This window comes from Hypomesus transpacificus, unplaced genomic scaffold (genome assembly GCF_021917145.1).
Source record: "Hypomesus transpacificus isolate Combined female unplaced genomic scaffold, fHypTra1 scaffold_138, whole genome shotgun sequence".
In the NCBI taxonomy this organism is placed as follows: domain Eukaryota; kingdom Metazoa; phylum Chordata; class Actinopteri; order Osmeriformes; family Osmeridae; genus Hypomesus; species Hypomesus transpacificus.
Genome location: NW_025813712.1, coordinates 268,875 through 296,828, shown reverse-complemented (window position 1 = coordinate 296,828; position 27,954 = coordinate 268,875). Strand labels below are relative to the sequence as shown.

General features: G+C 41.8%; 1 protein-coding gene and 1 pseudogene across 1 annotated transcript; one reads left to right on the top strand and one right to left on the bottom strand.

The window, feature by feature from the left end:
* Positions 1 to 27,954, top strand: part of LOC124488476 — a 46,586-nt pseudogene that overhangs the window by 721 nt on the left and 17,911 nt on the right.
* On the bottom strand, positions 12,255 to 18,364 carry LOC124488477 (zinc finger protein 862-like). The gene is made up of 3 exons (XM_047051092.1): positions 15,657 to 18,364; positions 15,012 to 15,474; positions 12,255 to 14,921 (listed from the first exon to the last, which is right to left on the bottom strand). Exons 1-3 carry the CDS (start codon positions 16,106 to 16,108, stop codon positions 14,655 to 14,657), a joined length of 1,182 nt encoding a protein of 393 aa, XP_046907048.1. The 5' UTR covers positions 16,109 to 18,364; the 3' UTR covers positions 12,255 to 14,654.

Sequence of the window (27,954 nt, the reverse complement as noted above, 5' to 3'; positions counted from 1 at the left end):
AGAGCAACTTAAAGTAAGTACAGGGACATTCCCCCCGAGTAAGTAGAGTGAAGTGCTTTGCCTAAGGACACAACGTCAATTTGCACGGCCTGGAATCGAACCAACGACCTTCTGATTAATAGCCCAACGCCCTAACTGCTCAGCCATCTGACCCATGACTAAACATAACTAAACTGGCATCTGTGCAATTTGAAGAGTTTTCTTTCACAATCCTATACTGAATCCTATACTGGAAGTCTACTGTTGAACAAAATATGAATCACAGTTAAGTATTTTTTTTGATTGTTTGTGGGGGCTTTAAGGATTAAAACACCAGATCCTGGACATGTGAAATTAGTTTGATCTGTCAAAATGTACTATTTAGTTTGGAAGAAGCAAGAAACCATTGATAAACTCAAAAATAGCAAATGACCTGGTTGACCACCAAAGACCACTATGATGGATATTTAATTTATTTGTGAAATTAAATTAACATTACAATTAGTTGTGAAGATAAATGCATCAAGCTGATCAGAACAACTGTTAAAAGAGCAGGGCTCCTTTAAGAGATCGAGGCAGGAACTTGATTATTAGAATGCCAAGTCATTACAATCATCATCGACGTGCTACACGTGGGACTATCTTATTTTGATTATCAGAATGACAGGCAGTCACTGTTACTCAACGTCATTGTTACCATGTCTCGTGAAACTCTTGGTTTTATGATATTGTTTCTCATGTAGGAGCATGTGAAAACGTAACATAAGCATGAGAGTAGGTTTAGCACGAAAATACGGGACATATTGCGTCCCGTAGTGAGTCAGTACGGGACGGTAAATTGTATTGTTCAATACGGGACGGTCCCGTATTATACGGGACGGGTGGCAACCCTAGCTACAGTATGTAGTTGCTAGTAACCCAGCTGTCCCTAGATAGCTATCATGAACGAATTACTGTTCGTAAGTTCAGTAAATTTAAGCAATAAGCCCCAAGAGGCCGTGGTTTACGCTGATTTTAGAACATGTAAGGGGAGTTGTTAGGCACGACTCGAAGCGGAGTACTGTAGCACTAGTACTAGTACTAGTACTGCTTATTTCTAAAACTGTTACTACAAATATTTTAAATGGATTCATCAATAAAAACAATAAGAAACAAAATAGTTTAATAATAAACCGTCATTCTTCCGCTACTACAAAGTATAGTTCCTACATAAATCGTTGCCACGCAACAGCCAGATGGACATCTTTGCCTTCTTTTTCAATTTGAAATATTCGATGCGCAGTAATATGGAATGTTAAAGAATGTTATGAGGACAACCTGTGAGGTTATGCTGGATTTTACAACGGCATGGAACGCAATATAGCCAATCATAATCAAGGATGGGAACAACCAGTTTTAGAATGCATTGTTGACGCTTGGAACTCCGTTGTGATTACATTGAGAGCAGAACGTTTTTGTCTTCCCTGTTAGACCTTTTTTTGAAACGTAAACAATAACAGACCAGTTTAGAACGCTAGGCCCTGAACTACATCCGGTTAGCGCATCTCATACATTAGTTGCTAGCTACTTTACCATCGCGTTAACATGACTAGCGCATATTACCATCAATTAACTGGCTGTGACTAGCAGAGATACATCGAATAGTGTCCCCTAACCGACCCACTGGATCAGAACGTTATTTATTTTAGGATATAATTTATTTTAGGCTGATCTGAAATTGATAGCCTACCTAAAGTAGAGCTAGAGCTAATCTATCCCGATGTCTACCAACAGAGAATGTCTAATAAAGAAAGAACTCCCACTCTCGGGAAACTTCCGGGTTCTGAACTGGTTGCAGTTCCACTCAAGTTCCATATGAGGGCGCTAACGGTCGAGTGCAGAATGAATGGAGGTCTATGGAGCTATACCCCTCAAAATCCACTTTTCTCAGGATATAATTTTTTGTCTAGTAATTTGAATTCTGAAATCGAAAGGGGAGGCAAAAAAAACACACACCACTGTGTGTTAGATTGTTTTTTAAGTCGCCTTTCTGTTCTAAAAAGCCTTTGAAAATGGCATTGACGTCATGCACATCGTACGACCAGAGCTACTGCTTGACGTCAAGCTCTGGTTACTTCCACTTTACTCTCGAGGCATCGACAACACAGCTGACAGGTTAGGCTCTCCCTGTCAATACACATGCTAGAAAGAGTTTTGGCTTGCTAATGTTGTTGCTAATGTTGCTAATGCTCTGACATTCTGGTTCTGCTTTGGATGCCATCAAGCGGGATCTCTGGTCGTAGTCAGTCCTTCACTAACCAATCAACATTCGTTAGCAGAATGCTAGTGTGTTATGGGCAACAACGACTTACCCTGTAAGAAATCAAAAGGACATAAGTACTCGTTCATTCAACTTTTGACCTGTAATCCATGTTGAACATGCAAAAACTATAATTAAATCTGAGATTTATCAACAACAATCAGGCGAAAGAGACAAATGTAGCCGTTTAGCTCCATAGACTCCCATTCATTTTGCACTCGACCGCGATCACTCCCAGTGGAACTCTGGTGGAACTGCAACAAAATTCGGTACAATGGGGCTTAATAGGGAGTGAGCAGGCTCTCCTTAAACAGGCTCTGCTACCACTATTTCAAATAGTAGCTACATTAGCCTACCAAATACTATTTGGTAAAGTGCATTTACTGTCAGCAAAGAGGTTATTGGAGCCTAAAAGTCTGATGCGTACAACAATTTTTTTTAATGGGAGTCAACACCCTTACAAAAAAGAAGTATACTTCAAGTTTATTTTGTAAGTATATTTAGTATAAAAAGTATACTATTATTATGTTACTTAAAGTATACTAGCATTGTACTTATTTATATACTTTTTTTTGTACTAAGTAAGCTGAATTGGCCCGCGTTTTAGGTCATTTAGTACACTTTAAAGTACACTTATAGTGTATTTCAAGGTTTACTTTTGAATACTTCAAAGTAGCCTGTGTAGTGCACTTTCAGTTCATCAAGTATACTTCCTCAAGTACTTCAAAGTATACTTTGGAATACAGTAAAGTAACCTGTGTAGTGCACTCAGTTCATGAAGTATACTTCCTAAAGAGCAAACTTATCAGCAAATTTTAACACTATTTACCGCCTTGCATCATGGGAATTGACTAGCCAATGAGCCACACTATCTTCAATAATTCACGTAGTTATTTCGTTCTTCAGTCAGTTTGACAGTATAACCTTCAAATGCATAATGCAACCCTTCTGTCTGCTTTTTCGTTTTTTTCGATTAACCTCTTTTCCAGGCCCGAAACACTGCCCCCTCCTCCCCCAGTTACTACGCACTAAGTATCAACAAATATATTCTTTAGACTGCTACACATGTTATATATCATTGGAAAGCTACAATTCTTGTGCTTCCATTGAAATAAACCAATTCAAGATCAACTCGCAACAGCAAGTACCATCAACGTCTTTGTCCGGTGACCGTTCCTTCAGCAAAGTCAGAGAAAAAAGTTACTACTTACCTGAGATTACTTCGGAATGTTCCAGGTATGCACACAACCCATCAAAACCTAATCTGCGTATTCCCAAAGGTCCAAAGTATCTAACCATGTCGAGAAGTTGTCCAAACAATGAATAATATCCACACATAGCCACAATCTTGTTGCTTCATTCTTCCTTCGCCAATTATTTTTATTTCAGTGTCTCACGCACTATCGCTCATAAGAGGAAATGTGGGTCGAGTACAAACGCGGGGATAGGCGTAAAATGGCCGCTACACTCTGCCCTTTCGATAGATATCTTGTTTTACCAAATAGGAGATTCCATGCCCCGTTGACAGCCTTCTAAAGCCAACTAGGTCTGTGCGTCCTGCCCCCCCCCTGCCCCCCCCACACTCGTTATAAACCAATATCTCAAACTGCCTTCGACTGGCTCTGATATAAGCTTGTTAGCCTTGTAGCTTAGCGCTAGCTGTAAATGGCGATACCCCATTTGTTATGTTTTGGTGGAGCCTTCAAAATAAAAGTCGATTGCGCAATATGGTTGACAGAATCAGTGTTCTTTGTGCGCCAATCCTGGGAATCAGATAAAGCACTCCAATGTGTTCATGCTTCAGTTTTTGTCTTTCAGTAATACTAATGTGGGATTTAGCTATTATACATGATAGTTTTAAGTACCACCTTTCATTAGAGATACCAATTATACCTTTTTATCCTAATAATTTGACCTTGGTTACAAGGGTCATTTCTGGAGTCTCCAAAAGGCATTTTTAGAAAACGCCTGGATGTACTCTTATAAAAACATGTGACAAATATGAATATATTGTGGTATTATGTTTGACTTTTGATTTGAATTAGGTAAGGCTTCAACCTGTGGTCCAATTCTGTCTTCCAGCTAATACCTACCATCTCTAGGCCTCTTCAGGCCTCTGTTTTCAAAACAGAATCTAGGCGGAAATAGAAACTTTCACTTTCCTTGTGTTCAAGCTTCTATTACTGAACACCAGTAGGACTGACAGGGGTCCTGACAACAGGTGAAATTACATTCATTTACATGCATGTACTCCAAATGGTTCAAGAACAGCTTTCAATTTACTTTGGGCATGCTGTTTAGGCGTTTTTAGGCACACTTAACAGGTTCCCAGAAAAGGTTAATACTCCAATTGATAATTATTAGTATAAGATTATAGGGCTTCAGAATGTTTTGGCAGTAATTAAGGTTACAGCTTCAATACCAAAAAAGATTCAATGTGCAATGCATAATAGATTTTCATAGACATTAATAATTAGAATTAGATGGATCTAAAAAATGTAACCTGTAATGTACTTAAAAATTATTTTGACTGTTTTTGCTGTATAATAATAGAAAACGTACATCCTACTCCAGAAGAAATGTATACCCTTTTCTGTTTCTAAGCATACTTCTTAAAAGTATATCAAAAGTGAACTATTTTTAAAGCATACTTAAAAGTACATAAAAAGTGAACTATTTCCTAAGTATACACTTCTTACAAAAGTAAACTATTTTCAAAGCATACTTAAAAGTATATCAAAAGTGAACTATTTTCTAAGCATACTTCTTCAAAGCATATTTTAGTATACTTAAAGAATACTTTAATATACTTATTTTTTGTAAGGGCAAACAATGTACATATTAAGATAGACGGCTTAAAAAGACCTAGACCAGCTATGATGCCTGCATACTAAATGCAACGGTCGGGGAGGTGTGCAGCGGGTAGGTTATATCTGCTGGTTACTTGTTGAATAACTGCTGTGAAATTGTAGTAATTAATATATGCACTGATAAATGTTCAATATAATCTGCTGTTTTTACATCACCCACCAGTCATTTCTGAACCCAGTTCATGGTCGAGGGTTAAAAAAAACAGGTGGATATGAGAGTTAGCCATAGCCTAGGACTACCTATGCAGTGTCAGATCCACAACCGATCCCTTGCCTGTTGCGCAAATTCATTTCAGTAACCTAAGCCAGGACACATCGCCACTGATGCTAGGCATAATTGGAAATTCCCTTCCATGACAAGTTATGGCACCCCAAACCACCTTTTTAAAGCACTAACCCAGATAGCAAACTTCATTGAAACTACGCTGAATCAACATTCCACTTTCAAAGCTAATTTCATTGAACCAACATCAGACTATGTTGACTAGGGGTGGAACGGTACACTGAAGTCACGGTTTGGTTCGTACCGCGGTTCAGACATCACGGTTCGGTACGAGTTCGGTACAATGGGGGGAAAAGCAAAACAAAAATAGAGAAGCAGGGCACCAGACTAACTACTGTACATGCAAGTCTTAGCTAAATGTATGATGCGCTTGACGATCAATCCTCCTACACCACGACACGATAGGCTGCTAGCTGAGCAACAGCGCAAACACAGGCAGGGATACAGTGGCAGCAACGGCGGCCCTGGTACCTTACATATACAACAACACGGACGTTGATTGAGCGCGAGTTGTCAGCTGCACCCTCCGTTTCACTAACGACTGATGGTTGGACTTCTCGTGCTACCGAAAGCTACCTCACGGTGACTGCTCATTTTATTGACTGAGTGGGAAATGAAAGCGTCAGTTCTACAGATACGGCCCCTGTATGAGCAGCACACAAGCACTCACCTAGCTGAGAAGCTACAGAAGATCGTGGCAGAGTAGAAACTAGAGGCCTGGAAATTTTGAATTTATTGGGTGTATACAACGTCAGCACACGTTAGCAACAACTCATAGATACCACGCTCTGGATAAAAGCGTCTGCTAGACTAAATGCACGTTCTAGAAAGACAGCAATATCAGCGAGCCCTCAGCATTAGTACCGCAGCTAAAAGTCTAGGAAAGTTTAGGCTATTTTTCGCTATACTTAGGCCGAATCCCAATACTCCCCCTTACCCCTTCCCCTTAATTTACCCCTTCCCCATGGCCCTCGAAAGTAAGGGGTAAGGGCTACATAGCCCTAGGAAATGGGACGCCACTTGGTTACAGGTACGTCATCTAGCACGTATCGATATCTCCAAAGCAAGTAGCGTTATGCACTGATATTAAACGAAATTCGCTGCTAATGGAGTTTCCTTACAACTGTAGACATGCTAGGCAAAGAAATGCGGGACTGTTGTGCAATTCAGAACTGTAACATTAACGTACCAAACTAGCGATTTTTAGAAACGTTTCAATTAGGAAAATGGTTGCAAATATATATGTTCATGACTGTATATAACACAAAACAAGACTGTCATAATTTTTTTATCAATTAAGCCGATAATATAACATTTGTCGGACTCTCTGGATGATTTGGTAGCCATTGTTGCCGGTCGCGCAGTTTTCACATAGCCCTAGGTTTCAAGTAAGCTCCCGATCTTACTTGGTTTTAAGGGGTGTATAGCCCTTAGTCTTAGCCCTTCCCCTAGCTCCAAAAGAGTATTGGGACACCACTAGCTCTCACGGGAAGGGGGAAGGGGGAAGGGGGAAGGGGGAAGGGGGAGTATTGGGATTCGGCCTTACACTATGAACATTCATATTTAGCACTAGCGTTGCATAGGCTACGTCTTTAGTGCTTCTGCTAGCTATCTGTTAAAATGTAAGCCTATTTTTTATGTTCTCAGGTTACATGACTGTAAATATTATTTACTCTTAGCGACACAAGAGGGCGCAAGAGCACACAATAATTAATGTGATGAATGTTCATGTATTGTATTGTGACCTAATGGACTTCCCGTACATGGACATTTTTATGCGTAACGTTTTTTTTAACTTTAAAAGTCAGTTCGCGCTCAACCCAACCGGCAGATGGCCACATTTCATTGTTCTGGAATAAATGTCCTATAATGAGAGAAGTCGTCAGCCTCCTTCATACGCATCGTCAGCAGCACCACTCTGCTGATAAAACTCAACAGCTATCTCTAACTCACTCAGGCACAGCTCGGCTACACAGGTGGCGGCGCCAATCAGTTTCAGAGCTAAGGCGGGGCTACAGATTGTCCCTAAAGAACACGAATATCTTACAGTAGTTCCGCATTACATTAATTAATTTGCACGCAAGTTTTATTAATTTTTATACCGTGTATACTCGGTATAAAAGTATACTATGTAATTTCACGAGCCGAACCGTGACGCCCGTACCGTACGAATACATGTACCGTTCCACCCCTAATGTTGAGACATTATCATTTTGCACCCTTATTTAATATTGAAACAACGATATAAAACCAACGCAATTCTAACGGTATTTCCACCAATATTACAATTGAAACAACGTTGAAAAAACTACCAAAATCAACCCTATTCTGACGGTATTTCCACCAATATTACTAGTTTCAACAACGTTGAAAGATCAACAAGCCATTATGTACAGCAGCAACCCAGTCATCTCGTAGTCCCGTTTTTATAGGAAATGTAAACTTGTTGACAACTTGTTCTTCCCCAATCTCGACGAACAGCCAAACACAGCAACAATTGACAATGTTTTAAAAAAAAATGTTTGCCACTGTAATTACTCACGTATGCTTCTAAACTAGCTGACTTCCATCAAAACAATCGTTCGCGCGTCTGAAACCGGAAGCTTTCAAGGGCCAAACTTGACGAATGAAAATTCTAGAATGTTCATCAAAAAAGGTCTATAAATTATAATATGGGTGGATGAAATCAAGCCTTCTGATTGGTTGGGAGGGAGTTCAGGGGTGTGCATTATTGAGCGATAAAGGACTGTTCGCCTTTTTACATGTACCTTAAAAGGGGAGCGTTCCATATTAGTGCGCACTCAAAATAACTAAAAGGTTGCCGACGAAAAAGACTGTCTACAAGTACTGGTGTTCAGTAGTTAATTGGTTAGCAAGCTAGACTAGCAACATTTGGTTAATTTTTGAGAAATAATTTTGCACTGTCCCTTGCTATCAGTGCCAACTAGCTGGTCTAGCTACTGAAACGTTGGACGGAAGCTCAGGTCTAGCCATTAGTTGCTAACCAGATATCCACTTATTTAATTTTAGCTTCGTAGCCACACAATTACATGACCTGGTCTTGGCTTCTTAAAACGACGTTTTCCACGGATGCACAGTTAATGGAGATATCCAAATCAACATAAGCTAACCTTAACAACAGCCTAATGTTAGTCTGAGTCCCAAGTCACTCGTAACTAGTTTACAGGCCATCTAAGCCAGCTAGCTAGCTAGCATATACCCAGTGCCTGCGAAACATTTATGTAGGGCTGCAACTAACGATTATTTTAGTAAAAGATTAATCTGTCAATTCTTTTTTCGATTAATCGATGAATCGGATAAAAAAACAAAAAAAGCATACATTTCCAACCCTTTATTCAAAAACGGAACTGACACTGCAAATTCTCAGTGCAAAACATCTTAAGAATGTGCACAAACAGGCACACAATTTTGAAAAAGTTATTAATATTAGCGTGGATTTAATGCTTTTTTCAGAGATGAGCAATTTATTAGAGTTTTGTTTTAAACATTTTTGAAAATTGAAAGGTTGTGGAAGTAGGCCAGACTTTATTAACATAATCTGGTGTATATGTATGATTTTTGACACAATTTTGAAAAAAGTTAAAGGTCACATGACATGCTGTTTTTGGATGCTTTTATATAGGAATTAGTGGTCCCCTAATACTGTATCTGAAGTCTCTTTCCCGAAATTCAGCCTTGGTGCAGAATTATAGCCACCACGAGTAGTCCCACAATGAGCTTTCCTCAGAACGTGCCGTTTCTGTGTCTGTAGCTTTAAATGCTAAATGAGGAGCATGCGGCACCATGCGCTAATGTTTACAGTGGATGTATCGCAATGGCTCGTAGACCCGTTGCTGTAAGATGCCTCGAATTTGCCCATTCTCATCTGATAACCCTGATTTGCAGAGCTGCACACTCAGTCATTTCAATGTGGGGAAAGGCGGATATCGCGTGCCCCATAACACCAACAGCAGAAAGTTATCCACATAACAACGAAGCGTACAACACTGCGTTACAGAAAGTGTTTTCACACACATACTTTATGCTATCTACCTTTACATTAGCGACAGTACCTCAGCTGATGGCTGCAGAGCTAATGTTACAGCCAGATTCTAAGGGTAGCAAGCTAGGTAACCATATCGCAAGCAACAAAATAATATAGCATTAGTTGACTTACTTGTCCGTGGTTTGTAGCTGGACCAAGGAGTAGGCTACTGATCCAGAATTTAATTTCAGCCGGTCAGCAAGGCCAACTTTGTATTGGCTCAAGTTAAGGAAACAGTGGTGGCTGAAATGTTTGGCGCAGACATGCAAAACTTTGAGAGGTTGTGTCGGCACATTTCCAGCGAAAATATGTGCAGAGGCTCCTTGTGACGTCAAAAGGAGCAGATGTTCAAACAGGGCGTTTGAGCCTTCATTTTCTCCAAGGCGGAGAACAACACCCAGGGCTTAGTTTACACCTATTGAAAATTCTAGCCACTGGGGGACCAAATGCAGGCTAGGGGAACTCATATTCATGTTAAATAACTTCCTAAATTGAGTTTTCATGTCATGTGACCTTTAAGATTTGCGAGGATTAAGCTATTTTCAAAGATGAGTGATTTTGTATCATTTTATTTGAAACTTAATTGAAAAAGTAAAGGCTGTGGAAGTATACCAGACATTGTTAAGATACTCTGGTGTCTGTCTGAGGTTTTATATTCATAAAAATATTATAAAAGTCTAAATTTTTCAAAATGGTATGGGTAGTTTTCACCCCCTAGCGCGACGCTGCAAAGTAACGTCTTACGAATGTGAGATGAATGTCCAATATGAAACTAACTTCACCCTGGTCAATTAACACACCTTTTCGACGTATTTAGTGTGAAATGCTCCCACACCTTGGATGACTTGGGTCGTACTGATTTCTCCGCCATGTGTTTCAGAACAACGTTACTCAACAACGTCTCTCCGATGGTCTTTCCTCCGCTTTGCTCCGCGCTCAACTAAACTTTTTTTTAAATACTCAAGTCGCGGAGATGTTTGTGGAGTAGTGTAATAATCGTGTGACACAATGAAATTCGTTGCCAATGCTTTTAATAATCGATTTTAATCGATTCGTTGTTGCAGCCCTACATTTATGGTTGATTTTAGAATGTTTAGGCCTGATAGTTAAATTAAATATTATTTTATTGAAAGTGTCCCATTGTCGTTGTTAGTTTAAAGGCAACTTATGAAATGAGCATTGAGAATGAATGAAATGGTACAAGATCTTGCTAGGCTAACAAACGTTAAGTTCACAATGTTGTTTGTCCGTTGCATAGCAACAACCACACGTACGGGACTATTTTCTCTCGGCTACTGAAATACGATACACAACGTTTGTTGGCTATCACTATTTTGTGCTGAAAGGCAGCTTACTGTTCATTTACTATTTATAATTTCGCTGGTAACCGTATTATAAAAGCAATGCGCATCGGGCCTAACAACACCCTGGAACCCGTACATTATTGACAATAATGTACTGCCTCTCGTACCTTATTGCTTAACTAGAACGCAGTGTTGGGAAGGATACTTTCAAAAGGTATTTCGTTACAGCATACAGAATACATGCCCAAAAATGTATTTTGTAACGTGTTAAGGCCTTTGCACACTGAGTCCGAAATTAGTGTCTGAAATGCTTGCACGTAAAAAAATAAATCGCGCTTACACACTGCCTCCAAAACTTTCGTCCGTCAAAAAAAAATTCTAATTGGGTTCGATTTTCTGCGTTTTTCGCTAGCGATGGCCAATCGGAGTGTTCTTGTGTCTTGTAACGTAGCAACCATGGTAAACATTTCTAGCTTTCAGTTTCAAGATGGAGGAGAAACTAATTGCCTGCGTGTCTGTTTATCCAGTCCTGTACGATACGTCTCTGTATTTGTACAGAGACATTAATAAAAAGAATGAGGCCTGGCGCAGGGTTGCCGACGTTGGTGGCACCAGGAGGTGTTTTTTTTTCTTTCAAATTCAGTCTTGTCACATTCCGTAACTTTGTTCTCTAGCTAGCAAGCCCGGCTGGGACTCCCTAGTCGTATCGACAGATTAGTACAGACTTCGAGTAATATAATAAAATAAAAAAATACACGTGTCAACGTGTATGTCTATTAAACATTTTTGTATAGGCTACAAGTTGTATTTTGATTGATATTGCGAGTATGTAAACCCAAGTCTGCACACTTTCCCATGACATTATACGAACTACAACAGTGACTTTAGAAAACTACAATTCTGCATGAATCTGTCTGACACCCCCCGAGCGTGGTGCACTGTGGAAAGGCGAGTGATGGCAAGCGATTTGCGTCGCTGCAGTGTGAACGCACCGTTAGTTGTTACGAGGGTTCTCAAGGAGAAAAATAACGAACCATCGCTAACGAACCATCGTTATTTCTTAAGTGCGTTTCCCGAACATGCTGGTTTGGAGAACCCTCGTACGTGTCTCTAGCGTCACTGTGTCCAATCCCGACCGCTATAAACTACTATTGTCCAAACCCCGTTCGGGTTTGGACACCCAGTTTCCGGTCTTGTTGCCACAATTTTCTTTTGTGATCGCTAGCAAAGTGTAAGTAGTATTATTTTAGGCATACCAAATGTGATGTTGAGATACGCTGTCTGCGTAGTGACGTAAGCACCCACTAGTGGACAAGGCTAGTACAGTTCCGCCTGATGTATGAAGCAGATGCATGCAAGTGATGTCCGTCAGTAAAGCATCCAAATCAATCTAACTGTCTCGTTATTGAACAAACAACAATCGACACACAGAAACATTAGTGGCGACGAGGATTCAAATGGATATTCACGTGAAGACTATTTAAAAAGGAAAGGAGAAAAACCGATGCCGAACAGTCAACTTGCAACATGAGTTTGAAAGCTAAAGGCTAGCCAACCAGTCCAGCGTACAGTGGATGTTAAGAAACTAGCAACGTAAAAATTATGAACTCTGCCATAAGCCATCCTGCTATTCTGCCGTTCGATACGGAGATTGATCCAACTTCAGTCGGAACGAGATGGAGTAAGTGGATCCAACGCTTTGAAAACTTTCTAGTTGCAATGAACATTATGAATGATGGAAGGAAAAGGGCGCTTCTTTTGCACTTAGCTGGGGAACGTGTTCATGACATATACGACACGCTTGCCGGTGAAGAAGAAGTGATTTTGAAACAACAAAAACGAAACTGGATGGATACTTCACCCCAAAGAAAAACACTCAATATCTTGTGTACAAGTTTAGAAAAGCCGCACAGGACCAAGGAGAAAATCTGGACACGTATCACACGAGGTTACCCATGCTTTCCAGAGACTGTGAGTTTACCGATGTGAACAGTGAGATAAAAGCCCAGCTCATCCAAAGCTGCACTTCTGGAAGACTCCGCCGGAGGGCACTAAGAGAACCTAAATGACGCTGGAAACTCTGCTGAATTTTGGGAGAACGCTAGAAATATCAGAGCAGCAGGCCGAGGGCATTGAACAAGGTACATCCACTGCTGTCAACGCAATTGAACACAAATATAAACCATAAATGAATGATCAGAGGGGAAACTAAAATGCAAACAAAGACACACAATGCAGAAACTGTGGAGGGAGATATCCTCACAGAGGAGATTGTCCAGCAAAAGGCAAGGACTGCAATGTATGTGGAAAACCAAACAATTTCGCAAAGGTGTGCCGCTCAAACCAAAGAAAATCAGCTCAAGACAGAAAGGTACGTCATGATCATAACAAAGACACCACATATGGACAACAGAAAAGCACAAGACGTGTAAATCGAGTGACTGCATCAGAGTGTGGTACACAAAGGGACTCATCAAGCAGTGATGATCAGTATGCAGGGCTCAAAATTTTTTTTGAAACTTGCCCGAAGACCATTTTTACTGGCCCCCCTTCAAAAGTTCATTGTTACAAAAAAAAACAGGCTCTGTTAACATTGTTTAACCGTCCATTTATTAAACACCATTTGTTTATATCCATCCTGGATGTACAAAGTACAAAATTGAAATCACATTTCTAATGAAAAAAATAATAATTTAATAATCTGAAAAACGATTTACTTTTATATCTTCAAACATGACGTGCTCTCTCCCCTGCTGACAGCCATCTCTGCACTACTCTGTCTGGCTGAAACTGTGCAACCTCTGGCCCCTCAATGCTAACATATTTAAGCTTCCACAGCATTTCTACTGAAAGGCTGCTTCTCCAATCAGTTTTGATTCTCTTCATCGCGCTGAATCCTCGTTCACATGCAGCTGTTGACATAGGGAGCACCAGGACGAGTTCAACTACCATCAGTATATTGGGGAAGGTCTCCTGTCTGTCTGGGTCAGCCATTAAGTCTGTCCAAGCAGTGCTCTGTTGGGCCTGGGGCTGCTGTTTGATTAGAACCTTTGCATTGGGCCACTCCTGGTACCGTGCCTGACGCAGCCCACAACATCCAAGATACCGGCAAAGTGGTCTGTCAAGACCCGGAGATGTTCTACACCATAGCTGGCCAGCTCAGCCTCGTCTCTTGGCCACTCTCTGGGATCCACCAACTTTGCAGCCGCTTGAAGGATCTTGTGTGTCTCTAGGTCCTTGAATCTGGTTGTGAGGCTCTCTATCACGGACTCCAAGAGTTGACTTTTCACTCTAACAAAATAACATCATAAAAAATAATCATGCAGGGACAATAGGCAATTGAGAATGTGATATTGAGGCCTTTATTAAGAGCACCCTTATTTAAATGAATTAAGAAACATTCTCATAATTTCTGTTTTCTTTTGCTACCTGTCAAATCTGTCCCTGCTCTCACTGCTAAACTTCTGGAGCTGAACTGCATGGAACTGGCCCCCTGCCGATTCCTTGAGAAAGCCTTCAAGGCTCTCCCCAGGTACTGTGTGCATGCTTGTAAGCATCAGCACTGCAGTCTCAAAGGCCAGAAGGGCCTTAGGTAGTGTAACACCATCCTCCTGAAACTTCAAACTTAGACTGCAAAGGATAAAACATATCACTCATAATGCTATACTGATTACTCACTAATTACTCACAAACTATAGAAAAAAACTTAGCTACTGACCAGCTCAAAACTTTCAGGATGTCCTGGACAAGGACGATGAAAAGGAGTTGGCTGTAGTCCATTAGAACTTGCACACACTGCTTCGCCCTCCCAATCATGTCTGCGCTAGCAGATCTGGAAAGACAACACAAGTTCAAGTTGTTCAATAATAGATAACTATAAATGCAAACTGTGTAGCTGGTGTAACTTTTTTTTATGGACTTGCCTGGTCTCAATAGTGTTCTCCATGCGAGCAAACACGACAGGATAGTCCTTGAGAAGCGTCGTAAGAGCTCTCTCCACTTGTGGTAGCCACCTCGTTCCTCCCAGGTTTGTCGGCTTCCACACCTTCTTCTGGAGGACTTCACCGAGTGCTTTAAGCTCCCTCCAAGCTTTAGGCGAGTAATGATACTGCTTATACAAGCCTCGGAGGAGCTCAGACACCTGCATGAAAAGGAAAGTTCGTATAGGCAATAAAACATTACTGGGTTGCACATTAATTCTTTTGAAATTAGTTCACGCACAGATACTTACCTTCTTCATCCTATCATCCCTATTTATGGCATCCATGGCTGCAAGTTCCAATCCGTGGCCCAGGCACTGGATGTTTATGAGGTGAGGTACCTCTTCTCGGAGGAGAGTGGAGAGTCCCCCACGTTTCCCAACCATCACTGGAGCTCCATCTGAACCCAGGCCAACCAGCTTCTCCTTCCAGTCTGGGAGGCCAACTTTTTGAAAAACTGTTAACAGTGTCATTATTAAATAAGCTCTATTTTTAAATGCTTCTCGGTGACCAACTGCTGTCTTATGGTGCAGCTCCTCTACAGCCAAGAAAACATTCTTAGGCCTCCCTTCCTTTAGCATCCGAATGTAAACCCCTTCCAGGTCACGGACACTTGCATCAGTGGCGGCATCTGCCAGCACACTAATGAATTTGGCCTTCTTAAGGTCCTCCAAAAAGGTCTCCCAGAGGTCTTGAAAGATGACCATAGCAAACCTATAATTGAAAATGAATCATTCTTCAAAAAGCTAACTTCAGCAGAGTTAAGTCACAGGCTACACCTACACGAACACAGAGAACGTTGACTATAACATAACATCTAGCAAATTAGCTAAATGTTTTTAACCATTATCTGCCCATCCTAAAAAAATAATCAATAGAAGTAGTTATCTACTTACCTGCGACACGCCACATCAGTATGATACTGAGTCCCCAAGTCCACACCATTTTTTTGTTGAAGTTCAATAGCCTGGGGGAAAGAGGCGAACGGCTGGTCTGTCTTCATGATATGATATGCTGTTGTTATCAGTCGAGAAATGATACGGTGGGCATCTAAATTTAAATGTCTGACCAGCATTGTCAGTGGCCCGGAAGATGGGTTGTCAATGACCCTCTTGGCTGACACGCAAACCAGATGCTGTCTGCTGCTAGCATGGCTGGTCAGTGATTGTTTTCTAAAATTGTCGGTGCCGGTGTAAAATGAGCCACTTTTATCTGCCTTTGACGGGAACATACGGCATATGACACAGTGCATCATAGCTTCATCAAAATCAACCCAGGTAAATTCATTTTTCCACTGAGGTATAAAAAGTCGCTTGCGTTTTAGCTCGTAGGTCTCTTTTGATGCCATCTTGATCTTCTGATATTCACCTCAGTGTTTCGCGCCAGTCGTGTGCCGGTTGTTGAAATAATGTATCGAGATTAAAATTTGACAACCACTCGTCACTCGCTACTGTAGCAACTCTCGATTGACCAACGGTGCGCACCACGAGAGTTGCTTATGCATTTAGCAGATAGAAAAACAGATGCAGGATGTTAAGTTTTACAATGCGATTTTCTTTTTCAACTCACTGGCCCGATCGGGGTTTTACTGTCCCGACGTTACTTTTTACTGGCCCCAGGCCATCGGGCCATCGTTATTGTCGAGCCCTGAGTGTGTTTTCAGTTTATGGTGAAGCCTGCCCCAAACACCCCAGAACATCTATACTGCTCAATGACATGCAAGTTGAAGTGTTGATCGACTCTGGAGCAGCAGTTAACATAATCAGTGAAAACATATACAATATGCTCTGGCCACAGCCAGAAATGAAGGTTGCCAATATCAAAATATTTTCATATGGATCCAAACATGCTTTGCCTATTATTGGTGTTTTTGAGTGCTCTGTGAATGCAAAGGACAGAAACACACAGGCAACTTTCTATGTGCTGAAGGGCAGTGGATACTCTCTTTTGAGCTATGACACAGCTAGCAAGCTGTGTCAAGGAGTGTCTCAGACGAGTTGATTGACAGTCATCCTGAACTGTTCACTGGTATGGGCAAGCTCAAAGATTTCCATGTGAAGCTACACATCAATCCTGAGGTACAGCCAACCTGTCAACCACACAGAAGGGTTCTTTTCACGTCCGACAGAAGGTCGAAGAAGAACTACGAAAGCTGAAAGAAGACGACATAATTGAACGAGTGACCGGGCCAACACCCTGGGTTTCTCCAATTGTTACCCCGCCGAAGCCTAAGGACCCCGATCAAGCACGGATCTGTGTTGACATGCGTCAAGCAAATGTGGCAATACAACGTGAACGTCACCTCGTGCCCACAATGGACGACGTGATCCATGAGCTAAACGGGGCGCGGGTATTTTCAAAATTAGATCTCAACAAAGGTTACCATCAGCTAGAGCTGCATCCGGAAAGCCGATACTTTACAACTCACCTGGGCCTGAAACGGTATAAAAGACTGAGTTTCGGCATATCATCAGCTGCTGAGGTCTTCCAGAACACCATTTGCCAGGTATTGCACGGCATCCCTGGTGACAAGAATTTAAGCGATGACATCATTGTGTACGGCTCATCACAAAAAGCCCATGACGATGCCTTGCGAGCAGTCTTTTCCAGACTCAAAGAATGTGGCCTCATATTGAATCGCAACAAGTGCGAGCTTAACAAGCAACGACTGGAATTCTCTGGCTTTATCTTTTCTGCTGATGGCATCTCAGCTGATCCTCGCAAAGTGGCAGCCAGACATAAAGCATCAGATCCCAAAGACCCCGCCGAAATCAGAAGCCTTCTCGGTATGGCAAACTATTGCTCCAGATTTATTAAAGACTTCTCCACCATCACTGCACCACTCAGGGAGCTCACCAAGAAAGGAGCACCTTGGAATTGGGGTGCTGAGCATTCAGCTGCACTACAGACACTCAAGGAGCGTCTCACCAGCGACACTACCATGTCCTATTTTGACCCGAAAAAGGACACTGAACTCGTTGTGGATGCCAGCCCTTGTGGTTTGGGTGCGATTCTTTGTCAAACAGACAAGGAAGAGAAGCATGTCATAGTGTATGCCAGTCGGGCACTGACAGATGTTGAAAGGCGCTACTCACAGACAGAGCGCGAGGCCCTAGCGATCATCTGGAGCTGTGAGCACTTCCACCTATACCTCTACGGTAATGAGTTTACTCTTGTGACTGACCACAAGCCATTGGAGCTGATATGGAATAACCCAAAGTTAAAGCCACCTGCTCGGATAGAGCGATGGGGACTCCGACTCCAACCATACGACTTGAAGATTGTGTACAGAAAGGGAGCAGACAACCCTGCTGATTACATGTCTCGACATCCAATACCAATTCAGACATCCGGGAGAACAAGAGCCTCCAAGATTGCAGAGGAATATGTCAACTTCATATCACTGCTGGCTACACCGAAGGCAATGATTCTTGACCACATCAAAGCAGAGACACTGAAAGACGGCACTCTGCAACAGGTCAGTGCACACATTAAGAACAATTCGTGGCACACCATTACTGACAATGCACCGCGAGCTGCTACACTTCAGCAGTACAAACATGTCAGAAATGAACTCACACTGTCAGCAAGCGAGGACTTAACCCTTTCCTGCCGGACCATTCAAATATGGGTCGAAAAAGACCCATAGAACCCGCCTTAATAACTTTGCCATCCAATCACCGATTTTATTTCTGAAAACTGCCAGATACTCATGACAACTTAAGCTCAAAGCACATATCATTGGTTAAGGGGTTAGTGGGAGGGGGAAATAAATCTATCGTCTGCAACGGCAGCCATTGTTTTCTGAGGCGGAGCCAGAGCGGAGACCATGGGAGATTGCCTACAGTGTTAGATATACAGCTTCGAATTGAAATCGGAGACGATATTATGAGTTAAGACAAGTTCCTTAATATGTGTTGTCAATATTGTCTATTAAAAGTCTCAACTTTTTACTTACGAAGAATTTGTTTGTGGGAGTGACGCGAGTGTTTTCAGGAAAGAATGACGTGTCCGGCTTGGCCGTTTGTGACAGGCAGCAATGACGGTAGTAGCACTGTTTAGCTTCGATTTGAGCAGATTTCTAAAAAACTTCGAAAAACAACATTAACTAGGTAGATTATGTATACTCTAAGCTAAATGTACATGCCTTGTTTGGCCAATTCGGTCGATTGTGGAAGAAACTCGAACGTTTTTTACTTATCGAGAGGAGTATCTAGCCATAGCGCTAGCTGCTTTTAGCTGCTTTTGGGACAGGATAATTCCGGTTTCCCCCATGTCTCCACTAGTCACAAGAATGGTCATAACTTTTAATCAAAATAAGGTATTTCTAATCTGTCTTCTGTTCTACATTGCCCACAGACTTGTGGATATTCCACCTACTCAAAGTTTTTCTCTATCTTGTAATTAAAGTGGTGACAAATTCAGTTGTCTGATGAGGTATGGTGGATGGAGAAGTTTTTGTTAAAAATATCTACCTGAAACCACTTTGATAAAATATGATTTGCCTTAAGTAATCATATATTCATTTACATGATAAAAATCCCCTAGTTCTCCTCTTCAAGATGGTATAAACAGTTAAGGTGTATGATTTTATATGAAAATCCATAAAATATAAATATTAATACGCATATCATATTTCAACAGCATATGGAATGTTCGGAATTTTGTATTAGGCAGTAAAGGGTTAATACTCAGAGGCTGTAGGATTGTGATACCCTCATCTCTGCAACACCATGTCCTGGAACTTGCCCATGAAGGCCATCAAGGCATTGCCAAGACAAAGGTCCTGCTCAGAGAGAAAGTGTGGTTTCCAGGCATTGATCAGCGAGCAGAGGCACTTATCAGAAACTGTCTAGCCTGTCAGGCCAACACTCCAGTCACCAGAACTGAGCCACTAAAAATGTCCAATCTACCTGAATCACCATGGCATTCAGTAAGTGCAGATTTCTATGGACCTCTCCCATCTGGAGAATATCTGATGGTGATTATAGATGACTACACACGTTATCCAGTAGTGGATATTCTGCACTCCATTTAATCCAGTGTCGTGATACCACGCACGGACAACATCTTCTCAATGTTCGGGATACCACACGTTGTGAAGACAGACAATGGACCACCATTCAATGGTTCCCAGTTTTCCCAGTTTGCTCAACACATGGGATTCCATCACAGAAAAATAACACCGCTCTGGCCACAGGCTAATGCAACAGCAGAAAGATTCATGCGTACGATTGGGAAAGTGATTCGGTTCGCCCCAATGCAAGGTATCCCATGGAAGCAACAAATGAACATCTTCTTACGTGAGTACAGAGCTACACCACACTGCACGACAGGAAGATCTCCTGCAGAGTTGATGTTCCAACGACGTCTGAACACTAAGATACCATCAGCCTACTCAACAGTCATTAGTGCTGACAAAGTGCGTAAAAGGGACACTGAGGCAAAAGCTAAAATGAAGATCCGTTCTGATGAGCGACGACACGCACTACCATCTCACATCAAGCCAGGTGACAATGTGCTTTGTCGTCAAGTGAGACAGAACAAGCTGACAACACCGTACAGCAAGGAACCACTCACCGTCACCAATGTGAAACGCTCCATGGTGACATCAGAACGGAATGGCTATACCATCACTAGGAACAGCTCGTTCTTCAAGAAGATCCATCCCATGACACAGCAAGACCAACTGCCACCACCCGACTACGACCTGGATCCTGATCCTGATGATGGCAATGATCAACCAGAACCAGCACCAACACAGCCTAGATATCCAGTCAGGCAACATAGGCACCCTCCAACCTACTTGCGTGACTATGAATAGACTGTCTAGAGTTCATGGAGATATGCAAAGAAAACATATCCTTTCAATATCCTGTTCAGCCAGTTTATGTTTATGAATGCATATGATATGTTCTGTATCTCCAAGTGTATGCAATGTGAAATGTGGTGCTGATGTTTTGAGTGTCCCCACTTATGTTTTCAAGGCAATAATTCTCAGTTTGCCAGAATGGTTTGATCATACATGGAATTGTGTTTATGTCCATTGATAGACAGGTTGTTTAAAAAATTTAAAAAAAGGAAAAAAAAAAAGAAAGAGTGATGTGATGTTGAGATACGCTGTCTGCGTAGTGACGTAAGCACCCACTAGTGGACAAGGCTAGTACAGTTCCGCCTGATGTATGAAGCAGATGCATGCAAGTGATGTCCGTCAGTAAAGCATCCAAATCAATCTAACTGTCTCGTTATTGAACAAACAACAATCGACACACAGAAACATTACACCAAACAATCTACGTGTCAAATTTCATGAACATTTATGGTCGTTTACACGTCTAAATAATATAGGAAAGTTACATTGATGAGAGAAGGTCGAAAGACCACTCAGGCGACGCTCGGGCGACGATCTTTACTCTGAAAAGTGTTTCTGTATTGTCATCGTTCTGCTACAATGGGTTAGCATACAAGTGTATTTTTTTTTACGCTAGCTTAACATTACTTTGTATAGCCATTGCCAAAATACACCATGTGTGAGGTGATCTGCAATCAAGGGGAGTAAGGGAGGGGGGCAAGGGACTGACATGAGAAGAGTGTGACAAAACATCCAGCAGGTGGTGGTATACACTCAAATTGAGATTTTATCGCATAGTTTGGAGATGTTGCAGCGTGATATCTTATTGTGGAGGACATAACTACGTCCCTGGATATATTGACAGCATTGATGGTCAGTTTGGTGACCCTGGATAAAGTTAATATCCCCGGAAAAACAGCAGCGGCAAGTGTTTACTACGAGGATAAGTGTGGTCGGATTTGGACAAGGGTAGCGCACGGCTAATTTACCGGCGCCAGCGTCTTTTTACCGGCTCTAGTAAAAGACAAGCTATCTCTAATATTTTTTACAATATTTAGCTCGAAAGGTAAGAAGTTAAAGCTTAACATGAAATCAGTAAATCAGCTGAACACGTGATACAATCATTTATCAATATTTGAAGTGGCATTTTATCAGAATGTTGGCTAAAAACCGGTCGGGATTGGACACAGTGACGTTACTCAGTGGCAGCTGGTGAAAGTTATTGTACGTGGGGCTGTGAAATACTCAGTCAATTCGGTAACCATCCTAATACAATTGAACACAAACTGCATGAAACGAGTTCTCTGTGAAATAGTAATTATGTCGTTAATGCACACAGCTATAGGCAAATGTCCACATTTGTGGACTATAAATATAATTACACTCAGTTCAGAAATATTGAAAACCACGGACATCTGGGCACTTGGGCCACTCTCCCTGGTATTATTAGGAAACGCAACACAACTATTACTGTAAAACTAAATATTAAGGATTTATAAATGAATTTGACACAATCAATTATCTTCGATACAACGTGCCTGTTCTTATCCACTTCTTCGTTGTTTCTCCTCAAGTTATTGTTTAGAAAATATATGTTACATGAAAACAAAAATCTAAAACACTTTTCACCAGGGAGGGCGGCGCCCTAGCGCCCTCTATTGACCAGCCGCCACTGGAACTACTTGAGTGGATGAGAGGCATGCTTTGGCCATGGTATGTGAGTTTGCATCCCCTGTACATGTGATGGGCATGCATTGGCTTAGCCAATAGCATTGCAGAAGGAAATAAGAGAGGCAATGACATGGGAGCGATATAGGTGGTGGGCCTGGCCAGCATTTCTGCTTTAGTTTTTTAAATGACCTGTCCCACTCGAAGGAGCTGGATTTTGGATATTATCAACGTCATTTTTTTCTAAAGCATTTTCATTTGTTGGCACATCCAATTCTAGCAAATTTTTTCTGTAGCTTAGTTCAAAGTTAGCAACTTTATCTGGCAATCATCTCAACTACCTAAACTCTCCAACCAACCAGAACTTGTATCATCTTGTTAGCTAATCGAATTGTTCGTAACAGGATCAGCTGATAGTAAAAACAATCTAAGTGACCATGTGTCAAGAAGCTAACCTAGTAAGCCTACAAGTCACGGCCCTACAATGGTAGGTCGGTTGAGCTTTAATTAAATACTTGCTTTCCGTGTCACTGTCTGTCTTCAATGTTTTATGTCCTTATCTGCTTTTGGCTTAAACTGCTAAAACACTAGCAACAAAAAACAATATTCCTCCCCGTCCGTCCAACTGCACAACTTGCTCAACATTATTGTCCGTCCATGCTACACAGAGACGGCCCTCTCAACATTCAGCAGCCATCGCTGTCCGTCCATGCTCTGGGCTCCCCCTAGCGATGGATGTCCATGCTAAACAGCAAAAATATCAAGGTGAAAGTCATCTTGCTTGCGTAATATAGACCCAGCTCCCAACCCAACTTTGAGAATAGATTAACGGCGGAATTTTTTTTTCCGCCCGATAAGAGTCTCACGTTACGCAGCGCGTTAACGCCGATAACGGCCCACCACTAATGTATATACATACATGTAATGCATACAAAGTAACAAGACCAAACTTATTGAGTCATCCAAGGTTGCTGTAGCCTACATTCTATGGTAGCCTTCTCCGGCAGTGTCACAACTGAAGCGACGCACCACACAAGCCTGAGTTTAAATTTATTATTTAATGTGACATTACGTACTGTACATGCAAGTTTTAGCTAAATGCCTTAAATGTATGATGCGATTTTCAATCAGTCCTCTTACACCACGATACTTGCTGAGCAACAGCGCAAACACAGGCAGGGATACAGTAGCTAACAACGCTAGTGCTAAATAAGTATTTACGTAGCTGCTCGGCACCATGACGCCGAGTAAGAAGGGCTCGTGAGACTGCTCACCAAAAGAACTAAGGGGAACCCACCTGTCTGTAGGGCTGTCACGATAACTACTTTTTCTTGTGCGATAAATTGCACCTAAATTAATTGCGATAAACAATATTATTGCACACACTTCAATTGTAATTTTCAGTCCATTTTATGCCACTGATTACATAATGACCTAGCCTGGCTGCCAGCCCAACATCTCCCCGCCCACAAAAAAATTTGTTTTGGAAGTTGGGTCTGGAGGGTCTCATATTGGGGACAACTTTATATGATGATGGACAGATGATCAACAGTTACGTAATCAACAACGTCACGAAAGAGCGCTTGGGTTGAATTTGTTTTCAACAAACAACATATTACGCTGCTCTGATTGGTTGTAGGTCTATCCAATTGAGCGAAGAGGCATTTGTTTTACGAGTTTGGTTGAGTTTTCACGGCTGTTCGCTCTGACCTTGTGTCCTATGTCGCTTCACTTCATCATCCCTTATTGTTTACAACGTTAACAGGGCTACTTGGTTGGCGTTGCCTTTTCAGCTTGACATACAAGGTGTGGTGTGAGAGTGTGTGAAATGGTTGAAATGCATGTGTCTCACGGCCAATGCGTGAGAGTTGGCAGCCCTGTGTTTGTCAAAAGTTTGCAGCATATTTGTAAATGCTGGTTTTTCGACCGTCTTTAATGGCTGCATCTCTTTGGCTACATAGTGAGTTACGCTATCCGTGAGTGTGCGCCATCTCGCGCTGTCACGTTTATATTTGCACTGTCGGGAAAAGGCATCTGTAACAGAACTGTATGGAAGACTCCTTTCCAGCTCCAGCTGCAGTTGTTGTTCACAGGTTGAAAGTCTGGGTGGGATAGTTGTTTATTGCTAGGTGAGATGTTAAGGTAGCTGCCTATATTCGTTTCCACTGTTTTTAACTTTTGAAGTCGACATACTGACTCGTTCACGTTAATTGGCTCTCATCTCATTCGGCTTAAAGTCAAAATGTTCCCACACCGGAGCTGAAGATTGCGGCTTTGAAACCAAGTCAATTTTACTTGTTCTTCCTAACTAGCTGTAGATGTCACAAAACAGAACACCTTATAACTATGGAAGGCCTAGTGGGCAAGTATTAAGACGCCCCCGTGTGTTAGCACGCGTAATTAGCGCCGACCTGGCATGCAAAGTCGGCGTCTTTTGCGCCTTGTTTGACACGGCCCCGTCTCAACCACGCGTAAAAAACGCTGACTTCTATGGAAGGCCTAGTGGGCAAGTATTAAGACGCCCCCGTGTGTTAGCACGCGTAATTAACGCCGACTTGGCATACAAAGTCGGCGTCTTTTTCGCCTCGAATTGAAGCGTGTCACGTGACAAGTTGCATTTACACACGTAAATTACGTCTCAAACTTTGAGACGTGTCTAGCAAACCACACGAAATTAACGCCTGGTTTGGCACAATCAGCGTCTTGTTATTCCAACATTTTTAAAGTCTGCTTGCTTGAATCTCCGATGGGAAATTTTGACAACAATTGTAACAACTAATACGTAAGCCAAGTAGGTCAAAGGATGCTCATGCGAGCTACTAACAAATGCAATGTTGGTCAGCTAGTTAGCTATTAGTATGAAGTTGGTGGTCACAATTGCAATCCTAAAAAGGGGTGCAGACTAGAGACAAATAAATGCAGTAATATCAGACTGGCTGGTTGTCTGGCTTGAAGCTTTGTGAACTTTCTTTGCACTGCGATTGCGTTGCCTCAGTATTGTGCGCGATTTGGTTTCACTGCCAACATTCCTTAATGTAAGAGGCAATGTGCAAACTCAGTTGGTGGCAAAATACAACTGTTGTTACTATTCATGTCAAGTGTATTTTATTGTCATTTTCAATTACTTATGGTTATATAAACGAAACAGAGTTTCCCCAGGACCATGATGCCATATTAAAAAACATGACAGTAAGGTGCCAGGGTCAACGTATATGTAGACTACAGTGACAGGACAGTATGTACAGTGACAGGGCAGTATGTACAGTGACAGGGCAGTATGTACAGTGACAGGACAGTATGTACAGTGACAGGGCAGTATGTACAGTGATTGGAGGTAGTAGTTATGAAGTGATATGTTTTCATGCCAATATATTGTGATGCCAATTTGTTGAGCGGTCATCTTCCTTGTATAGACCTAGAAAAGTGAAATACACAGCCACGGTGACATAAATAAAGGTTAATCTGCTGTCCTTCACGTTCACACACTGTTGTCCTTATACTTAACAAATCATCTATGATGTCTCAAAGGCCCAACTCATTTTCAGGTCACCTTCTGGCAGCAACCATGCTGCTGGATTTCACTGTGCAACCAGGCCTACCCAAGCTGCTGCTGCTGGGCCAAAGGCTGATTGGAATGGCACACTGGGACTTGCAGATGACCTGAAATAAATATTTGTCTTTCTGCTGTGCTTACTTCAGAAAGGATACTGTTCACAGCTGTATGAGTCAATAGGACATTACCATTACCTGAATGACTTGTAGTGGTCAGGAGGTTATGCCTGTTCTCATGATAGCATAAACCATGTTAGATTTTTGGCTCTGTGTGCATTGTTTGGGTCTCCTTTCTCTGTCTTCTGTTTCTGTGTCTTTGGTTCTGTTGCAGGATGGCAGGCAGGTAGAGGAGCTGTGATTGCTGCTAGAGCACACCTGTGATCTCTGCCTCGGTCCTTAATAAGTTGTGCCCTAACAAGCTGGGTCTCTCAATTACTATCAGGAATGTCATTACTGTTTGCTTTTTTAGTTTGTAATGATTCTCTACACTCAACACTTGCACTGATCCCACACCCATTCCCTACACTACTAATTTACCAACCGTTTCTTTGTAAGCACTTTTTATTAAATAAATACATGTTTATTCTTATTACCGTGGCTTGTCACTTCCTGAAGTTCTTATCTAATCTTCCTATGAATCCAGTTATGACAGCATTAAACAAGCACTGGTTGGCTACACACCTCATGCCAGGCTTATACAGATGTGTGTATTGGCACTTTGTAAGGTTTAGTGTAGGCTACTACCTCGTGTGAATGAATACATTCAACGTTTGTGTAGTGACCTGTATCCATTTACGACATGTCTAGCACCTCTACTCTAAGGAAAATACTATATTTTGACTATCTTTCTGTCCCCTGGTCCTCCCCCAGCACCAAGGGTGTTCCCAGAGGCCAACACCTGTGACATAACCCTGAGACTGCCCATACACACAACCCAGTTCAAACAGTACATGAAGTCTGGGAAAATACAGTCACCCACCTTTGGGCAGGCATAATGTCACGGCCACAGCCGTGCCCCCGTTTTTGGTTTTGCCCTGCCCTACCGCGTCCTTGTGTCTGCCATTGTCTTCACCTGCGTCTCGTTGAGTGGTTTCAGTTCTTGTTTGTATTAACGTGTCCACCTGTGTCTTGTTTGGTTCTGTGTATTTTAGGTTCCTGTTTTGTGTCTAGTCTTTGTCTTGTCCTTACTCTTGTTAACGTAATACCCTGTCCAGTGCCGGTCTTTCCTATAGGCGACATAGGCAGCCGCCTAGGGCGGCATAAGAGTGGGTGCTGGTGAAAAATCAGTCTAGGGCGCCAAATGTGCCAGGACCGCTACTGACCCTGGCTTTTTCCCGTTTAAAAGAATAAACCCTTTGTTTGAGGCAAAGTCTGGCTACTCTCCTGCGTTTGGGTCCTACCACCACACACCGTAAAACATAAGGCATAATTGAATTAATTAAAGACATAAAATTAAATTGTATAACCTTACTTTTAGAGTGTTTGATTTTAAAAGGGTTTCTTAGTAGCATTGGCTTCTGAGTGTAGGTGGCAACCTACAGATATTACCGTTGGACTTACAAAAATGTCTTATAATTCTTTAAACTTCTCTTTAATCAATGCATCTGCAGTCGTAATCCTGAATGGAAGTTTAGTTAAAATCTAGTATTTTTCACCCCTTTACCAAGACACTGTAGCCTAATGATGGTACATTGTGTTAGTTTGGAGTATGTTATAAGGCTGAATGTAGGGGAAAGTGTATTACATGAGAAGGAAATGTAACAAAAGGTTAGGGTATGATTTCCCAGATAATGAAAATGGTGTTACCCTTATAGATGGTGTTAGATTGGTGGTCCTGGGCGTCAGGTCACCTCATAAAAGTAGAGGACGCATTGCGTTATTTGTTATGGAAAATTATCCCTAGTGAGCGGGCACTGTGAAGATAAATTAAAGTTATCACAATTATTTTATTGGTAGCCTAACACTGCATTGCGAGAGCAGGTTTCTTCTCTTTTGTGTTTTTCTGCAGACATTGAGAACTTGGGTTGGACATCTTTGAACAGTGCTAGTTCATGACTATACCATATCAAGCTTGATTGTCTATTCGCCTACCATTTAGTTAGCTGACGATTAGCAGTGTACGA